Source organism: Arvicola amphibius, chromosome 9 (genome assembly GCF_903992535.2).
Source record: "Arvicola amphibius chromosome 9, mArvAmp1.2, whole genome shotgun sequence".
NCBI lineage: Eukaryota > Metazoa > Chordata > Mammalia > Rodentia > Cricetidae > Arvicola > Arvicola amphibius.
This window is the reverse complement of record NC_052055.2, coordinates 17,313,123-17,328,458: the sequence shown is the minus strand read 5'-3', so window position 1 is coordinate 17,328,458 and position 15,336 is coordinate 17,313,123. Positions and strand designations below refer to the sequence as shown.

The following is a 15,336-nucleotide window of genomic DNA, read 5'->3' as shown; positions in this document are numbered from 1 at the left end:
AATATTATTTAATTTTCAAAACACTACCTTATTGTGTAATGACTCTTTAAAACTTTTAAAATATGTGGAATATAAAATCAGTGGGGTTTGATTACAGGATTTTATGACTCCCAAACCAATGTTCCCTGTTCAACTCAACTGGCAGCCTGGCATTTGTGCTCAAGTAATCTGGATATTAAGATTTTAAGAGAGAATAGATGAATATATTTCTTAAGGCAACTGAAACTTAAACAGCTTTGGATAAGAAAACACCTTGACAAGTCAGGGGCGGTGACACAAGCTTGTAATTCCAGAGCTTGAACAGGGTGGACACAGGGGAGTCCTGGGACTATCAGCCAGCCATTCTTGCTTGTGTAGTGAGTTCCGGGGGAGTGAGAGACCCTGCCTCAAAACATCTCTGAAGTTGTCCCCTGATCTGCATACACACCTGAACACACATGTACCCATATACATGGATGCACACACACACACACACACACACACACACACACACACCATCTTGAGCTACTTAAACATAATGTATTTTCTTGCTTCTCATAAATGGCTATATCTACCTATGTATTAAAAGGTATTTTTTTCTGATGAATTTTTACCACAATCTATTTAAGACCCGTACCAGAATTTAGAAGAATGTTTTCCTCTTTTCTTTAGTGTCCTTTGAGTTTGAGTACACAGCCACTTTTGCTCACTTCTCACTCCAAAATGGCCTCCTCCTGTCGGAACAAACCGGACTCAGCCGGTATATGTTAAATCTCCTCCTCCACCCAGACGCACTGCCATTTCCCTTTATGCATATCACAGACTCCTTACTATCTTCAGTGAGATTCCTTCCCTAACTAGAATGTGGTCATCAGACTTCCCAATAACCTTTTCCCTCAAAGTGGCTGGGCAAACCCTTCCTCCCGCCAATCCCTAGCATTATAAATGAATAAAAGTGCCTCTGAGTTACACAGAATTCTTACTGGGAATTCCTGGATATAATACACTTTCCTCCACTGATGCTTTTATTCTCTACTACTTATGCATAGTGGGGAAAATAAACCTTCAGGTTTTGTTACACATATTTTAACCCTCAAGGCAACACATTCTATGTCTAAGAAAGTAACTCTCACTCAATAGGTGGCTAGACACCTGGCATTTTCCTAGCAAATAGCAAAGCATTGCTTTTCATATTAAGAGATAAGGGCAAAAATACACATACCCTGGAGAGAAATGAAATTGCACTCACTGCCCTGCCCTGCGCATGATTGATGTGAGAGGCACTCTGAAGAGGAGGCTGAAATGTCAAGCAGAAGAGAGCGTGTTTCCAGGGGACCCGTGCGAAGTAGGAGCCAGTGGTGGTGCTCGGCACACTTTGATCCCTTATGTTTTAAGTCTGGCCTCCCGGGCAATTATTTACTATAGAAGTCACATCTTATGCCGAGGGGAGGCTCTCAAGTCAGCGTGAAAATCTCATGTGGTTGAAAAACAACACTTCTGAAGCTGCCCATAAATACCCACTAAAGGGCAATCCTCTGCTTGTTCCTCAGAAGTCTGACATCTCTAGTTCTTTCTCCAGTTTGAACAGATAAACAGACTGCTGTTTTTTCAGTGGGGTCCCCGCTTGCTTGCTTGTCTGTAGGGCCTGTCTGCAGAACAGCGTGCATGCCCAGAGGTGTGTTCAGCACAGTCGTATCCTTCCAGTGACGAGAAGGGACAAACTGAGTCTCACGCCCATTTAGTACGATCGATTCATTTTCCTCTCTTGTGACCAGGCAGGAATGTGCACATGTGTGGCGTTGGAATTGGGATGGAGAGAATTTTACACAGACTTCCAATCGTTTTTATTCCAACCCATTTATCTATTTATTTACTAAGCATAGTTAGAGGCATATGAGTCATATTGTATTATTTGAGTCTTCTGCATAGTTTACCAAATGCACAGTTCTTGGGTGATTCGTCATCATTTACATCTCCACTCTGCCACTGAAGAGGAGAAGATGGGAGGAAACACCACAGCAGAGTCACACTTTTGACTTGAGATCCACAACGAGAGCAGTGCGTCAGTTTGGGGCTTTTCCTAGGTGATGTGCCGGGTGGATTTTTTTCTAAAAAAAAGTGCGTTTTAATACTAATCTCTCTTCTTCTCTCCCTCTCTCCCCGAAACCTTCCTCTCAAGGCTCATCCATTCAGGTCCAGGGAAAGGTTCACCACAGGCTGCCATGGATCTGTCCTTTGCAACACGAACTGGCACCAAGCAGGGAATTGAAACACATCTCTTCAGGGCGGAGATCGGCAGGGACCTCTCCCATTGGACGAGGAGCATAGTGCAGGGGTGCCACAATTCAGCCGAGCTCGTTACCGAAGTCACCACTGGTGAGTACAGCTGCCTGTGAGCTGCCAATGTCCCGCTGACAGACAAATGCAGGAAAGACGAATCTGCTCCTGCACTGGCCTCACGGTTGTTTCTATTACTGGTCTTTGATGATGCTTTAAATTGAGAGTTAAATTCTTTTCAATTAGGCACTGTTTGCCCTCCTAAGATATAACTAGAGGCTTTTCTTGTATGTCCCGTCTCATCTTTATTAAGGAGAAGCAGGTAACTTGGAGGATCACTTCCCATCCTCCTACCTATGACCCCTTAGATGACTTCCAGAAGAAAGGGAATTTGGGGGTATAAACTAGTCGGGTTATTGGTTATGAAGAATAGAAACTGAATCTGAGTGCTTTATTAAAGACTAGTGTTTAGTACTGGACTGACTTCAAAACTGGGGACTTGGTCTGTGAGAAACAATAGGAATGAAAGGCTTCTAAGTGGGGAGGGGGGTCAGGTAGAACAGAAGGAAAGTTCGACAAAAACTCCAGCAGAGCTCTATCTCTGGCATGAATGAAGGGACAGGGACAGGCTGGAAGGAGTCCATCATCACAGACAGCTCCTCAATTGTGCCACCTTTCGGGCTCCATGGTCAAATTGCCGAAGAGCGACTTCCCACAATGCTGTAAACCTGTGGCATGTCCATCAGGCTCCACTGTGTGCCACTGTGCTCTACAGGATGGAGACTCCCCACAGAACAGCCAGAAAGCACACACCAAGATTTCCCTGGACTAGTATTCTACTCAGATGCATGGATGGTTGACCCTCTCCTCCCTCCAGAGATTCAGATTCCTATGATTGTGTGGTGTATGAGAATTCTCATATGTCAAGTTTCAGGAAGCAGGGATGCTACTAGGCCATGGGGCCACTCTTTGAGGAGTGCTGGAGTAGGGTACCACTTCTCAAATACCCAAGAGTGCTTTAAAGATGGGGTACACAGAAACACACGGTGGGGTTTTCCAAATGGTTTCTAAATGTGTAGTAGAATTTCTAGTGCAGAATACACAAGATAACCAGTGCCTTTTATGTCATTTAAAAAAAAAAATAGTAAGTCACCATGTAGCACAGGCATGCCGCAAACTGACAACCTTCACAGATGCTGAGATTAGAAGCATGTGCCACTGTGCCTGGCTTGATCAGTGTTTGTGAATGATTATCTTGAAACTAATTTGTGTTCTCAAATGTTTCCTATCATTGCTGATGACCTGTTGGGAGTATTCCTGAAAGTTGGGTGCCTATGGTATCTGGCAAGAAGGACAGGTTGTGAACATGAGGGTTGGAAAAGCCTTAAACCACTCAAGGGCTTAGAGTAACCACGTACTTAGTGGAGCAGCAGTGAAGTTCAGATTCCATGGAATGATTTTAGGAAAGAGTGAGGATATCCAAAAGAATTTGCTCTTTTTTTTTTTTTTTTTTGAGGGGAAAAGGAGGTTGTGTTTATTTGTTTCTTACGTTCTACTTAGTGTGTAGACACTGTCTCCCTCAATGCCAGGACTGATGGCATACTAGCCAAAGGAAACTCACAAGGGATCATGTGGAAGTGATGAACAATACAGCCCAGCTGATGCTTGGATGCTGCTTCCAGCGACTCGGAGACTAGGGGGAATGATTCTGTTCTCATCAGAGCCTAGTTTACCATGGTCATGTGTTTAGTTTATCCCATGGCGATGGAGAACATCTTTGGTTAACCGATTCCACCTAGGAAAGACCACAGACAGACACTGTTCAGTGTCTGCTGGAAACAAAATCCATCACAGCTAGGTCAGAATAACTAATCACATAGCTTTAAAGCTCATACGCGTGGGAAGCATGAATAAAACCATGCTTCGAGCTTATGTACATGTGCTGGAAGTGTGAGACATGAAAATGGGCAAGAGGGAGGACTCAGGACGGGAAGCCATTGCTACCTTGGTGACCCTGTCCTTTGTTGTCCCTTGCTGGTGGCAGAGGGCAGAGCACTCCGAGCTATCAGAGAAGAACCTTGTAAAAGATGAGCTCATAGCACAAAATAAAAATATGTAGAGGAAGTCACAGAAGGGCATATGTACTCACCAGAGCTCCATTTGAAAGGGCACCTAATTTTGTGGCCAACCGAGATCCTATTTCTTCCCCCAAAGTTGAAGGTGTCCCCTATCAAGATGTCATTACATGTCACTATTCCTGAGAGAAGAAGGCTGAGAAACTCATTGTCAAGGTGCTGCCCCAAAGCCCTCTACACCGAGTGCCAGGCTATGGGGAAAGGAAGATGAAACAGAGGAGAAAGGACTTGAACTTTCAAAGCTAAACATCGTAGGTGGTGACAGTCTCCTCTCTGAGCTTTAGTTTTTAAAGCCCTCTAATCTTAGTGAAATATTTCTGCCTCTGAAGTCAGTGGTGAAATTGTATTCGGTATATTTAGAAAGCAGGGCAGAGCTATTGGTGACACAGAGTGGCTTCTCAATTAATGGCACCTTCATGTGTCGGTGCTGCTCTCAGCCCCACCCCAGCAAAGAAAATGCCCTGGTTTCCTTAAAAATTCAAGGCCTGAACCAATTGAACTACAGATGTCTGTTGACAGTGTTTTATGAGGCAAACTAAACCCAGTCTGATAACTGACAAGCTTTTCCAGAGATCTATGATGAAGATTTAAAGGATACATTTGTAGCCCTTTTGCAATAAGAGCTTATAAGGAAGGGTTCTAGCAACTGCCCCTCCCTGTCCTGGTAATAGGCTTACAGGGCTACAGGGCGACACTCTTCCGCCTTCTGGTAAAAGCCGGCACCTAGTCGTCTTATAAGATTTATACTTTTGTTCCTTGTGCCCCCACCCCTGAAAGCTTCTGGACATCTCACGGGCAGTGAGAGAAAGAAGCATTCCTCATGGAAGGCACCACATCACAGACTGGTCTGCAGCAGCATTTTCTGGAACCAAAATCTTAGGGGAAATTAAAGAACCTGTCTTTTGGTAAAAGAGTTTTTGGAATATTTTGTAAAAGGTAGATTATTTTTAAACCGCTCACTTATGACCTCTTATGATGGTTGCATATGAGAACTTTGGCAACATAATAAGGTAGTAAAATAAGAGTGTTCGCCTCTTTCAAGCCATAGCAGACAGGACTGTGCTTGCGTGCATGTGCGTGCATACCCACACAGATGATAATAAGGTGGTGGTGTTAATGATGGTGATGCAGAGGTCGCTTACTTTGTTAAAATAAAATACCTGCTGTTTCTGGCTGAAAAGCCAGGTTCCCCTCCCTGGTCATAGGAGGTCTGGTATACCCTTCCTGTTGACATACATGTCAGAAGACCAGATAAGAACTGGAGCCCAGAAAACAGGCGCTGAATCCCAGTTCTTGACAATTGCTAAATTACAACATCAAAGTCAATCCAAGAAGTGTAGGGACCTTGTTCTTTTCTTTCTCGCTTTAATAAGAAATTTGTGGGTGGACACTGGGTTGAAGAAACTAAAATAATTAAGCACCTGAGTAAATGGATTGATGGATTGATTTCCACCATGTCTCCCCCGTGCCCCAGCCTGCACCTACAGAAACCAGGAATGCCGCCTGACCATACATTATGACAATGGATTTTCTATATCTACTGAGCCTCAGGAGGGTGCCTTTCCCAAGACAATCATACAGTCCCCTTATGAGAAGCTCAAAATGTCTTCGGACGACGGAATCAGGATGCTCTATTTAGACTTCGGAGGCAAAGAAGGGGAAATTGTAAGTGTGGGTTTCTTGTGACCACGTGACCTCATTTGCTTCGTTATGCAACACACCTGTGAGGGCTCGGAAACGCTAGGCTGCCTCTCTGCTGTTACACCTCCAGCTGACAGCTCATGGTGGTGGCTGCAGTCCCCTGCTGTAGCTGATCCTGGAGAAAGCAGGACTGGATTCAGTGGTGTCAAACAGGTCCAATTATCTCAAGTTCTTTCCTTTGGTTTCATTTTTCATTAGAAATTGGCATAAATATTTGAGGTTAGAGGAAGAATGCTTTATAAGGTTAGCATTAAATTCTTATCAAAAGAATTCTCGGGTGCTCTAACCTATGTACAATTCATTTTAAAGATGCACTGAGCAGCTGATATAACCTTGGCGTTGGGTCAGGTGATGGGGATGAGGGCAGCTATGCAAAGTAGGCACTGCCAGGGCCCAAAAGCTAAAGGTAGTCAGCGAATAGACATTAGACATTATCTGAGTTGGGGGAGGGACAGACAAGGAGCCAAAGGTAGGAGCTACTATAAAGCAATATTCATCTAAGGTAACCAATTCCCGGTTAAGGTAACAGTCACACATCTCACACCTGTGCACACACTCCTACAGGCATGCTCTGGGTCGTGCAGGAACCACACTGCACACACCTGAGCCATCACCATCAAAGGAACGTGATGGATATGCCCACAATGGCTCCAGAGTGGAGGGTGGCAGAGGCAGGGATGCTAAGCATGAGCTCTGTATTCACAAGGCCACTTCACATCCGGAATCTTATTCAGAACTCTAATTACCTTGTGTAAGAGTAGAGCCAAGAAGAATTTTAAGTAAATTGGCCAAGATTAGATATTAAAAAAAAAACTTGTCAGAACCAAGAACCAAACAACTTGAGATGTGAAAGTTGAAATCTGCTGCATGCTGTACAAAAGTCGGCATAAACATCACTATTGTGGACTGAAAATAAATGGTTTAGACAGTGAAGAAGGGTCTCATCAGTAGTTACGAAATTGTTATAGGTAAATTTGTCAGAACTTGTTTTAGAAAAAAAATAGATATGGGAGATAGAAGGAACAAGTTTGGAGAGTCATTCCCTTATCTCATTGAGAACAAAGATTTGAGGACAGAATTGCTCTATTTAACACTCCCAGGTCAGAAGTGTGTATAGATTGGCTTGACGTGAAAATCACTACGCTACATCATGCATTAACTGAAAAAATCTCCCGTGCTCTCTTCTTTTCACGTTTCAGCAACTGGACCTTCACTCGTGCCCCAAGCCGATTGTTTTCATCATCCATTCCTTTCTGTCTGCCAAGATTACAAGACTGGGCTTGGTGGCCTGAACAGAGGGGCGACGGAGGTGCCGCAGGAGTGTGACATCAGGCAGTGCAGCAAATGGCGCATGCACGCCGGGCTATCAGGTCTCAGGAGTCCCATATAACATCCCAGGCTCCTCTGTCAGTTCCGGGAACTACAAGGGACACCCTAACGGAAACACCACAAGGGATGTCAGAATAGACCTTCTTAGAGCGGAACAAGGCTAAGGGGGTGAGGGCGAATGAATATACACAGCACATCTTCCGAATAATGACAACCAAGGACACGGCCATTACAACAGCATATGCAGATCTCAATCACACCAGTTTCTAGGCAACTGGTTCATCCAGGTAAGCCAGGGCCGAGCAGATGAGAAATGGATAGTTTCACCTACTCTTCTATCCCCCCCTCCCCCACCACCGGGCAACACTGATCCCGTGCTTCTTTGTGATTTATTTTCTGATTCAAGTTGAGCTGACTTTCATTGGTAGGCAAGAAAAGAGAAAAAGAAGAGAAGTAAAAAGAAACCCGCCTTTTATTTAAGAACGAAGCATCTGTTACTTAATTTTCTTAATGAGTTCTCTCTCAGTTGGTATAGAGTGATTCCAAAGTGTTCTCATTAGCATAGGCTGAGCAGAAGTGAAGTAAAGCATTGGATACTGACCTGAGCTTTAAGCTGGCAGGATCTGAGCCGAAGTGGGCTGTTGCTGCTGCGAAGCTTTTCTGACGATGAATTCCGAGACTACACTGTGGATGCTGTCTCATAGCCACAATCGGGACCCTTGTTACAGAAATCAAATTCTGGGCAATTTTTAAAAAAATATTGCCATTACGCACACATGTACACATACACACACACACAACTGCTGGTCACATAGCTGATATGTTCAACTGTCTGCATTTCCCAGTTTTCAGTGGACGTACCTTTCAATGGCCTTTGTTCCTGCCTGTGCTCACATACGTGCATCTCAAAGTAAGCGAGATTATCTCTCAGTCTTGATGATGCTGTTTCAGATACACAGAACCAGAAGTATAATCAAATCGACAGATAGCACCTACATTCATCTTGGAATTCCAGGGGAATAATAAAACGACCTGATATTTTTCTACAATCATATTTTGAGGCAATATCTAGCCTACTAAGACTTAATGCTTTTTTTTTAACCTCTCATTTTTAACAAAGATTAATTCACTAAAAACCACACCTATTTGACCTGGAAGTTACTTTTTACATGCCCCGAAAATCAGCCATTGAATTTATGAATTTTTAGTTCTTTTATCCCGTTAGCTTTACAGTACCACAAGCTATGTGTTCTGCCTATGTGTTGGGAGGGTCATAGTTCAGCAGAAGCCTATGCAAAGTGAAACTCCTAAAGGTCTGTGGTTAGAGCCTCAGATTTGCGTCTTTATTGAGTATTTTAAACCATCATTTCCCCAAAGCACATCCCATATAACCACACCATCACCAAGAGACACGGAACAGTGTTCTCGCTGGGGAGGTGATTTTGGAGCTTGGAGACAAAAGATATTGGCTAAGTAGCAACTTAAGACATTTGAGACCCTTGTTGGGGTCGCCAGCTTCCTCAAAAATCATGGTCTTCATTGATCACAACCTTCAAGGTGGGGGTGAAAGTTCCATGCCTTGTACTTCTTTGTAATGGAGCCTCTGTGAAGACAATGCTTTGGGAAATACCACCGCAGCACATGGTCTTTTGGTTGGTTTCTAATCTTACAATGTTGAGGAGTGAAGGCCAGCTTCAACACTGTGGGAAAGCGTTGATGCATTTGTAAATTATATTGCACAGTTTCACACTATATATTTTCAAAAATCACTGGAATGTTGTTATACAAGAGAACTATACTTATGTATTGTAAATAACATGAGACATATATTAATGCCAATAGTTTCGTTCAACAATATGTAATCTAAGGTGCTCGGTACTACATGAAGTTTGAGTTAATTACTCACGTTGCAAAGATTCTATTATATATTTATAGACAAATTAAAATGGTCATAATTACAGACATTGTTTCTTTATTGCTTAAGTTTTAGAATGATTGATGTCTGGGTAAGAGTCAACAAAAACGGTCTTCGCCATTTTTAAAATTTTAATTTAAATATTTATATTTTAGGAAAAATATATTTGAATAAGATCAATGCATTTTCTGAAGCAAATTAAACTGTGTTATTAGCAAGAAATAGAAAACTTTACTAAGAGAATTGTGTATATGAATGACTTTTTTCTCCTAATTAAAGTATATGATATCAGAGTGGCTATGATGAGTCAATTTCAAATATTCATTATTATTTCTCAGCTTGGATTTTAACCATCATCTTTAAATAATGGCTACACAGTGTGTTTTTCATCTTGTCTTAGGTGCTGATGTGTATGACACAAACTAAGTCTGTCTCGTGTCTTGGTCAATGAATCAAATTAGTTATTTGGAAGAATTTTTTTCCAGTTTGCTTTGTTCTTTGTTCTGTGAATTATAGAACTGATAATGCTTGTACCTAAATGAAAACCAGTGCAGATGAACAATGTTACTTAAAGGATTCTTGCTCAGGTGCCAGGAGGGTAAATTCAGTGGTCTGGTAATATGTACATGCTACTCTTCCTATTGGCTTTTAAAGAAGGCTGGGGGATAGAGATGCCTTTTTTCATAATATGAGCTAAATAATAGGAACCAAGCTATACAACTATTATGATTATGAACTACTCAGACAGAGGTTTTTAATGAATGGCTTCAATGAGTGTGGAAGTGATTTTTGGGTGGTATCTTGAATTGAATTTTTAAAAATCTGCCTGTGTTTATAGCCCCGTGAACATCATGTACAATTTATATATAAACTAAATAAATATTTGCCTCAGATCTCGAATGCATAAAGCTTATATTTTAAGTCCATCATGGGTTGACCAGTCTCAGAGGGTTGTGTTTGTGTGAACACAGACCATGTTACTTTCCCATCAAGACTGCTCGTAGAAGTGTAGATGAGGTAAAAGAATTTCTCTAGCAATACCTGTGTTCATTTTATCTCAGAATCCATTTAAAACACACAGAGTTGATCCATCCCAATGCAGCAAATGTTGACAGATTCCTCAACATATTAGGATTTCCCGCCAAATTAATTTGAATGTATCTTCAGATAGGTTTTCACCTATAAGTAGGGCTCTCATTTTTAACTAAAATGTGACCCTTGCACCAAGCTCCAAATACTTTAATTCTCTGTTGTACTATGACTGGTTTCTGTTAATTTCTTTCTTTCTTTCTTTCTTTCTTTCTTTTTTTTTTTTTTTTTTTTTTTTTTTTCGAGACAGGGTTTCTCTGTAGCTTTGGAGCCTGTCCTGGAACTAGCTCTTGTAGACCAGGCTGGTCTCGAACTCACAGAGATCCGCCTGCCTCTGCCTCCCGAGTGCTGGGATTAAAGGCGTGCGCCACCGCCGCCCGGCTTCTGTTAATTTCTTGCAGTAAACGTAACAGACTATTTAGAAGTCATTGTACTAATTGAAACTTCTACAAGATTGAGGTTAGATTTAGAACCATCGAGTCCAGGGTTTCAAAAGACTTAGAAACTGTGAAGCCTGTTTCTGTGCAGAGTGTATCCCTGCAGTACCACCTTCGTACATTAAGGTGCGTGATTTACTGCTAACATATGTTGACACAGAAAGCTGAACAGACACCAATTAAAACTTCTTTGAAGTCCACGCCATCTCATCTCATCTCACACATATACTGTATCCCCGACGCTGTATCCCCGACGCTGTATCCCCGACGCTGTATCCCCGACGCTGTATTGTGTGTGGGCTACGCTGACCTTGCTGCACATGCCAGTGAACTCAGGAATCGCTCCTTAAGCACTTCCGTGTTGTCCATCCAGTCTGAAATTGAAAATTTTCCAGGATGAGGAGAGCAGTCCTTATCTCTCCAGGCAGACCCGCTCATTTGCTGGGTGGCTAGAGTTGTTTGAAGCGTCTTTCATTCTTGACGCCCAAACTTCTATTTGTCTACCCTTCACTCATGACCCCTGAACACTGGAAGTTCAATTTCTCTTCCACAAGAATGTCCTAGAAACAGAGACAAATCAAGGCTGACAGCAACCAACTAATGTAATAAAAGCAACTTTTAATCGGACATTTGAAAATCCTCGTTTTCTTCTTTTAACAAAGCTCAAGATTAAAACCTCAGATATCTAGCAATGGAAGGTCACAACCGGCATGGATAAAATCACCAATAAGAATAGTGGACAATAATTTAGAGAGCAATTTGACAAACCTATAAAAATTTTAAAACACGTACCTTTTGACTATGAGCTTTGCTTCCACAAGTGCACAAAAACTATGGTAGAAAAATCATTTCTGCAGCATTTGTTAGCAGCTGAAAAAGGTCAACATGTGAATGATATCACTACAATACTCAGGTACACTAATAGCTGGACACTGATGCATGTGAATGATTTGCAACTGTCAGTGTTGGCATAGATGAAGTCAGTAAAATCCCCCCTCTGAGGTTCTCTCGAAGGGCCACGAGCACCATCCAATCCCTACTGTATTCACCTGGGCTCAACTAGGGCATTTCAGGAATCTGTGCTGTTGGGTATCGCAATTAGGAGGAGGGAATTTGCAATTGGTACTTAATGAGAGTTGCTGGATATCCCCACTGGCCCATGGCTCTTCACCAAATGGAAGTATTTCTCCATACACTTTCTGTGACCTCTGAGACTCTTGGCGATGAAAAATCCTATTGTTATCTGAGCCTAGACCTTGATTTCATTTTATTCATGCAAACATTTTGATTCTGTATGCCCTGGATTTTCTAAATATGAACTCCCATGGGTTTGAAAGAAAGATGGTGGTTTTGTTTTGCTCTGGGGATTACCAAAAGTTATCATTTCATAAAAAAATCACTATAGTCTTCATGAGGTATTGGATTATCAATACAAACTGCCTGATTCATTACTGTTTCATTAACACATCTAGATGTAAATTGAAATTTGATTATTTTGTCTTAGTAGTGCATGAGTACCCCAGCATCTTCTTACTGAAATACACATTATTTTACCATCATTTTCTCCTTAAATGCCTCGGTAGTAGTTAATTTTCTTGTTGCTGTGACCATATACACAGCAAAGAAGCCAACCAAAGGGAAGATTGATGTTGGCTCATTCTTTGAGAGACTCTTGTCTTCTCAAGTAAACTTCTCCAGAAACACCCTCACAGATATACCTCCCAGATGATTCTAAACCAGCTGAACATGACCACAACCTTACATTTAGGAGCCAGCAACTCCTAAAGGTTCTGAATCTTTGGGGAGGTCACATCACTACTTTGGACATGCCCCCTGTACCTCTTCAGATTCCTTGAGTACTCCATCTGTCTCCTACCCATCTCGATGCTTCTTTAAGCGTAGACACCATAGATGGTTCTGCTTGACCTAAATGTTTCTGCTTAGAGCAAACAAGTGGCTCACTTGAAAACACTGTCCTCTCAGCTCTGTGACTCAGCTGCCAGGCAACCAGAAGATACACACCTGGCTTTCTAAAGTCTCTCATCTGTCAGTTCCACAGCTGGATCCACAACCACTCTGTAGGGCCTAGGCTTGACGTCTCAAAGAGCTGCTGAAAGAAATAACCTGAATATTGTGAGAATCCCTTCCCTGGGAAAGCATAAACAATAAATACCTGCTCTTTAGAAGGTCCCAATAACAAACCAAAGTCTGATTCCACCAAAGTTAAAGCCGGGAAACCAGTGAGTTTATTGGTCTTACTCAGAGCATAGTCTGAAGAACTCCTTCCGGGAAAGAACTCGGGGAAATCTTCACACAGCGTGGATAACAACTGCTCCAAAGCCATCTGGGTGGTGTTTCCTCCTATAGAGAACCTTTCCCAACTTACAGGCTCTAGCGCCTCCGTAACCCAAGGTCACTTACAATGAGAGCAGAATTGCACACAAATAGCTAGAAGGTGCAGGAGGGATCAGATGGAGTCTCAGGTAAGGGTCCAGTGACCCTCTCCACATCCTTCTGGCGATGGACGCTTATAAGCAAGCATGGTTGATCTGATGAAAATGGTGGCTGTTTTGCTCTAAGAATAGCACGTGAAAAGACTGAACGGAACAAAAGCTGTAGAGAATTTCAATTTGAGAGGGCAAACTAAAGTTATCAGTATGGAGGGGCTGTTCTTGGCTGAGATGGGGCTACAGCATTCACCATCAACCCTGGTGCGTCCCATTTGACAGAGGGTACCTGCAGCCATTGAATGACTGGCTGTCTCTTTGGTCTTTGCCTCTAGCTTTGTTTTCTTGAGAACTTGATTCAAGAGTACTATTAGTCTCACTAATGACACCGAACAGAAAACAGAAAATATTTAGATCTGACAATAGTGCCACATGCCTTTAATTACAGCATATTAGATCAAGATATAGAAAGACTGACAGAAGCGTTTGACTAACCTGGGCTACTACATATGACAAGACCCTGTCTCAAAATCACACACACACACACACACACACACACACACACACACATAATAATTGGTGCAGAAAGAGTGCTTGGGTCTGAGCATGGAGAAGCAATGGATACATATATAAGATGCTCCTGCTTGAAAAAGGATATCCGGAAGGGTACACTTTTGTTTTTTTGGAACAGCCCCCCTCCCTTAGGCTACTGCTGGGCAATGGGTCCAGAGATCATCGGTGTTAACTAAAGCCCTTCAATATTACCTGAACTTCTTAGATGTGCACTTGAAAATTTTCTTCTTTGAAAAGGGCTCTTTCTCTGGACAAAAAATTCTGAGAATGGCAAACACTATTTTTAGCCTGTTTATATGAAAACTTGAATAACAGAACTATTTGAATATGTGACCATAAATCAATTATTATTTTACCTACAGTCCTCCAAATGACACTAAATTTGATTTCACTCGGGGAAGCAAGTTTAATAGCTCATTAAATGATTAAACCATGTCCACAGAGGGTATAGCTTCACATTTAAATGATAACAGAAAAGCAGCAGGGGCCTCTGTTTTGGCTTTTTGTTCTCTGTTCATTTTTCTTAAAGCCTGGTCACAAACAAGACCATTTTGTGTGGGGGGGGGGGCCTCTAAGGCGCCAGACCGAGGACCCCGATCAGTGTTCCATCATGGAGTGCAGAAGGGGGCTGGGATGTGGGAGGGTGGGGAGGCCCAGCGAGGACAATAGAAGGCAAGGGAACTGATGTGAAATCAGACCATCTACTGCTTTTTGGCAGCTGGGCGAGGGAAAGGCAAGCCAAGAATAAAGCCTCTCAGGATGACTCCAGGCTCAGGCAGGGGCTGCCCTGCTCTCACGCTTGGCCTGAAGGCTGCAATTCTGTCTTGGCTTGGACTGGGGCCTAGGAATGTTGAAAGAAAAGAAAGCCAGTTATATTTTTAGCCACTTTCTGTTACAATTCTTGGTTGAATAAAGCCCATTTTCTCACAAGAACCCAAAAGCAATGACCAAGAAAGACCTTCAATAATGCTCCATTAATTGCAGCTGTTCAGCGTTATAATCCCCCATCTGTACAGCACTGGAGGATGGGGATTTCTTCCTCTGCAAGCTTCTTGTATCCCACAAGAAAGGAAAACAGCCCAGAAAGTAAGCGATTCCCTCAGTCTTTCACTAAGTCTTGATGGCTGAAGTCTTTGCCATCTTCTGTCTTGTAGGTCATTTTTGGATGTGCATGGAATTTAATGTTTGTGCAAAATGAGTCTCACACCACAACCTACGGGCTTGGCACACCAAAAAGCATTATTGTTCACTATTGTGTGGCCTGGCGAGGCTGGTTCACACCTCCTGCTGTTGTCAGTTGCCTGGGCTCACTCATGTGGCTGTCTCTGGTGGAGCATCACACAGGATAGGGAAGTCCTTCCTGCTGCACACACAGGTCTGCAGCTGCTGCAGGCTGTCAGACAGGCACCTTGCTTCTACTCCGTATGAACCTCCTTCCTCTGTTCAGGATAAGG

At 42.6% G+C, this 15,336-nt stretch overlaps 1 protein-coding gene across 1 annotated transcript in view; it reads left to right on the top strand.

Annotated features, from left to right (window-relative positions):
* Window positions 1-10,236, top strand: part of Sntb1 (syntrophin beta 1) — a 233,893-nt gene extending 223,657 nt beyond the window's left edge. The window contains exons 5-7 of the mRNA XM_038341200.2: window positions 2,159-2,355; window positions 5,866-6,056; window positions 7,292-10,236. Coding sequence (XP_038197128.1) covers window positions 2,159-2,355; window positions 5,866-6,056; window positions 7,292-7,384 — 481 coding nt within the window. The 3' untranslated portion in view covers window positions 7,385-10,236. The remainder of the gene's footprint in view (window positions 1-2,158; window positions 2,356-5,865; window positions 6,057-7,291) is intronic.
* Window positions 10,237-15,336: the final 5,100 nt, after the last annotated feature.